General features: G+C 37.0%; 2 protein-coding genes across 2 annotated transcripts in view; both read left to right on the forward strand.

Annotated features, from left to right (window-relative positions):
- rpl38 (ribosomal protein L38) overlaps positions 1-5,301 on the forward strand; it is a 474,590-nt gene that overhangs the window by 197,847 nt on the left and 271,442 nt on the right. The window lies entirely within an intron of this gene.
- dnai2b (dynein, axonemal, intermediate chain 2b) overlaps positions 1-5,301 on the forward strand; it is a 63,230-nt gene that overhangs the window by 45,003 nt on the left and 12,926 nt on the right. The window contains exon 8 of the mRNA XM_048611062.1: positions 1,385-1,520. Coding sequence (XP_048467019.1) covers positions 1,385-1,520 — 136 coding nt within the window. The remainder of the gene's footprint in view (positions 1-1,384; positions 1,521-5,301) is intronic.

Below are 5,301 nucleotides of genomic sequence, written 5' to 3' on the forward strand. Positions count from 1 at the left end.
TTAGTTTAAGCGAGCATTGGAAAATGATAGTGAGACATCTTTTCAAGCTGGATTTCAGTGATGGAAGAACACTGTTATAACTTATGGAGCCAGTTTGTTTTATTTTAAATTGGATATATCAGGATTGAACGAATGTTGAAAAACAATAGTAATTTTATTTCAGGCCTGTAAAATTCATTCTGTATGTACATAGTGTTAGAACAGTTGTGAACTGTTCATTCACTCTCCTGAAAGGAGAATTTGTATAGGGTGTTACTGAGCAACCTTGTATAGAATCAGGTGTTATTCTGTCATCTTATTTGAAATTATTTTAATATGAACATAAACTGCATCTACTACAGAATCTTTGTTTTCGGCTTTGCCAGCTTTCCTGCCAATACCTTGTAAACTGTACAGTGTAACATTGCTTTAGTTTGGAGATTCTTTGTGCAATTATACCACTAAAGAAACAACTGATGTTCCAAGTTGAACACCAGAATTGTTCTTTTCTGACGATGGTATTATATCAACTATTGCTCTTTAGATTTAGTACAAGTAGCCCCTGTGGGAAAACAGATCAACCACTTCGTGCAAGTCATATCCATACATGATAAACATGACCATGATTTGTGAAAACCATGAATAGATACGACAAACATGATCACAATTAGTCCTTATAAATATTAATTTACCCAGACATATTTTCTGACTCTATAAGTACTATCTAATTAATTATATGTAGGTTAGAAGGGGTTGGTGATTAAGACAGAACCTTGACTGAAAATCTGTGCCTCTTTTTTCTGAGCCTTAGTTCCTGGATCCACTACCAGTAGTACTGGTACTGCACTGCCTCTGCCAAAGTTTACAGGGTTGGAGGAAGATCATGTAAAGCAGTAGGAATCAATGGCTGTAGGGTTCATCTTGGGTTGCCACCTGCCTGAAGAAGTCATCGAATTGGCTAAAGGACTCAAGTTCATGTAGGAAAAAATCTCTAATGCACGTTTTGATATTGGAATGAAAAATATTCTTCAAATGTTCAGGGATCTTCAAAATGATTTGAGGCTAGATTCACAACTGAGTCCCAGGTTTACTCAGTTATAGGCCAGGGCACCTAGTTCAGGTTATCATACCAATATGTTGCTTTCCTGCAGGCTGGAAATGGGAAAATTATGATTTCCCCCAATTACAAGTAATCTTGGGGCAGAAGGTCCATCACAGACAAGGTAATGTATTAATTGTCAGAGTTGATCAAGACTCAATGTACAAGAGTCTTGCTGTACTTGGTAGCAATGCTGGCAGAACTATAGAATACTCTAGAAGGACGGTTACAGATGTTTTGCCTCTGAAAAATAGAATATTGCTTAAAATTACTTGGTCAAACCTTCTCTGATTTTTCTTGTCATAGATACCACATGTCCAACCTGACAGATGGTTGTTGGAGCCCTGTAAGGCCATCTGTTTTCTTCACAACTAAAATGGATGGCACTGTGGATACTTGGGACTTATTGTTTAAACATAGTGAACCAACCCTCAGTGTTAAGGTACTATGACCAATTGCATATCTGCAAATGAAAATAAAAGTTGGAACTGTTATAAAATATGTTGCTGACTCGACATCATTTAACATAATTGCATAAAGTCAAGATCTAGTCTTTGTATTTTCCGGTAGGGAATCCTGTACACTACAAAGATTAAGAACCGTGGTTACCTTTTCTCTTTGTCTTTCCTTCTTGCCCTAGGAACATTGAGGCAATAATGTTCGTGATATGAACATTTTTCTTTGACGTCCCTCCTGCACTTTTAATTTTCTCCTCTTCTCACCAATCTTCTCTGGAAACATACTTTGATATAGTTTTGAAAGTGGAGTCGCAGGTAGAGACGTTGGTGAAGGTGTTCGGCATGCTTGCTTTCATTGGTATAGGAGTTGGGATGTCATGTTGTGGCTATGCAGGACATTAATGAAGCCACTTTTGAACACTGAATATAATTCTGGTCGCCCTTCTATAGGAAAAATTTTGCAAAACTTGAGAGGGTGCAGAAAAGACTTACAAGGATGTTGCTGGGTCAGGAGGGTTTGAGTTATGTGGAGAGGCTGGATAGTTGTGAGCATTTTTCCCTGGAACTTCGGAGACTGAGGGGTGACTTTAAAGAGGTTTATAAAATCATGAAGGACATGGTTAGGGTGCATACCCAAGGTCTTTTCCCAAGGGTGTGGAGTCCAAAACTAAAAGGCAAAGGTTTAAGGTGAGAGCAGAAAGATTTAAAAACCTGAGGGGTGACTTTTTCACGCAGAGGGTGGTGCATATATGGAACCAGCTGCCAGAGGAAGAGGTGGAGGCAAGTGCAATTACAACATTTAAAAGGCACCTGGATGAGCATATGAATAAGAAGGGTTTATAGGGATATGGGCCAAATGCTGGCAGACAGGACTAGGTCGGATTGGGATGTCTGGTCGGTGCAAACAAGTTGGACCAAAGGGTCTGTTTCTGTGCTGTATGACTCTAGTATCTTCCTTATTTATTTATGGTCATTGATCTGGAATTAGTTCCAGTCAGGTTCACAGCAAATTGTTCAGGAGCAGGGGCCATGCTCAATTTATCCATCTCTTAGCCAACAAGCCTTGTAAATTTTTTAGTCTCCCAATCGACACTTTGGCTAAGATTTAAACCACATCCAAGTCATTGAGAACATAGTATTTCTTCAAACTCATGTTCAGGTAGGATTATCTGGAGATGCTGTGATTTGTTGCAGCATAACTGACAAGGAAGAAATGTTTAGTTTCTAAGACAGCAAAATAATTGTTATGCTACAGAGCTTTTCAAGTAAGTTTAAAACATTAAGAAGCAAACTGGTTGCATAATTGGTGGAGTTCTTTCGCGTGTTCTGGATTTGAGTATTATGTCTGCTTAACTCAAACTGACTTGAAGCATTATAAATTAGACCATTCAACAACACTGTACTGTGATATGATTCCCCGCTTGGAACTCAGTCATGAATACATTCATTTTGCTTTGTCAAACTAGCCTACTTGATTATACATGTGTCAAATGTTAACTTGTACTTTTATTGTTACTGCAGCATCATGATCCATTACAATGTTTTATGTAATCATTCAACTGTTAAATATCTGGAATCCCTAACATTCCTAACTGCATCATAGCAATTACCAACACAAAAATTTAAAATATCAACTATTCATAACAACATTTGTATACTCTTTTTAGTAAAGGTAAAATACTGGATTCTGGAAACCTGAAACAAACAGAGAATGCTGGAGGAACTAAGCAGGCCTGACAGCATCTCTGAGGAGAGAAACAGAGCTTAATATTTTGAATCTAATATGAATCCTCTTCAAAAGTTTTGAAGAAGAGTCATTCCAAACTCGAAATGTTAACTCTCATTCTGTCTCCACAGATGATGGTAGATCCACTTACTTCCTCCAGCATTGTCTGTGTGTGTTTTATATATGCTTAGTTTGTTATATTTCACATCTGATTTTAAAATCTGAGTGAATTGTAGGGTCTAAGAGTTAAGACTGTTATAGAGTTGCGACCAGAATTGTACGCAGTATTCCAAAAGTGGCCTTACCAATGTCCTGCACAGCCATATCATGATGCCCCAGTTCTTGTACCAATGAATAGCAATGGCAAAGTTACATAGCATTTTCAGCATAGAGACAAATCATTCTGCCCAAATAGTCAATGCTGGTACTCATGCTCCACACATTCCAATCGTCAGCCTAATTAGAAATAGTAGGAACTGCAGATGCTGGAGAATCCGAGACAACAAGGTGCAGAGCTGGATGAACACAGCAGGCCAAGCAGCATCATAGGAGCAGAAAGGCTCACCCTAATTAGTCTACTTTATCAGTACATCTTTTTATCTCCTCCTCTTCTGTTTATCTTATTTTCTCTTTAATGCATCTTCGCCTTTCACTTCAACTGCTCCACGTTTCCCATCTTAATCACTTTTTGGGTAAAAGGGTTTCACTCTAATTCCTTCTTAGATTTATTAATTTAATAGATTTTCATAGATTTTGTAGGTTATATTTAAGTGTTTTTATTTTGGCTTCTCTGACAAGTAGAAATATATTCTCTGTACCCATTTATCTACCTCTAGTAGGTTAGACTCAGACTTCTGTTTTCTTAATAAAAAAATGTGTATTTTGCTTTTTTGTTCTAATTTCTGGTAGAGCTGTTAAAGGAACCAGGAAATGGATGCTGTCAGGCCTAGAGATGTGTACAAAACATCTAGGAACCATTATAAAAACTTCAGTAAGGAACTTTGTAAACAAACAAACTTGAAAAATATGCAGGAATCAGTGCACATCCTCAAAGTGGGAAGATATTTTTTGATACAAAAACAGAAATTGCTGTAAAAGCTCAGCAGGTCTGGCAGCATCTGTAGAGATCAATCAGAGTCAACGTTTCAGGTCCAGTGACCCTTCCTCAGAACAGTTCTGAAGAAGAGTCACTGGATCAGAAACTTTAACTCTGATTTCTCACCACAGGTATGCCACACCTGCTAAGCTTTTACAGCAATTTCTGTTTTTGTTTCTGATTTACAGCATCTGCAGGTCTTTCGGTGTTTAATAAGATATTTTTTGACTCATAACTCTCGATGACTTGAAGGGAAATACCTTCCACCCATTGGTGTCTAGGCCAGTCTCCCTGGCTGCTATGTTCAGTGTTACAGGGCCACTTGTTTTAGCTCAGTTCTGCTTATGAAATGAATCATTAAAAGGCATGTTTATCGTAAATTGCATATCTGATGAAAGGTCATTGATCTGAAATGTTAAATCTGTTCTTCACTCCACAGATGCTGCCTGGTCTCTAAGAATTTTCATCATTTTCTGCTTTAATTTCAGATTTACAAATCCCACAGTCTTTTGCTTTCATTTTAGAACAATCTAGTTCTGCTTATAAACCTGGTAACCCATACATCAGTTTGAAATTCCTAATCATAGCTGAAATCACAACTAATATAGTTTTTAATTTAGCAAAAGCTAGAGTCTTTCTAATTGGTGTGTACAAAATATCATCATTATAATTAATTGGGAGGATCACCTCATAATGTGAATACCAATGGTACAGGTACATTGTCTTGATTATCATATGGCAAACATACATTCAATTTTGAAACACATCCTTAATATATTTACCTCTTTTGTAAATAATGTAATTTTGTTTCCTAAATTTGATCTCCAAAGAAATTTGAACTGTTTTATGCTACAAGAATGCACATTTTATAACTACATTGTCTAAAAAGTTACATTTCATACCAAATAAAAACCAAAAGAACTGCAGATGCTGTAAATCAGCA

This window comes from Rhincodon typus, chromosome 23 (genome assembly GCF_021869965.1).
Source record: "Rhincodon typus isolate 14 chromosome 23, sRhiTyp1.1, whole genome shotgun sequence".
Classification (NCBI taxonomy): Eukaryota; Metazoa; Chordata; class Chondrichthyes; order Orectolobiformes; family Rhincodontidae; genus Rhincodon; species Rhincodon typus.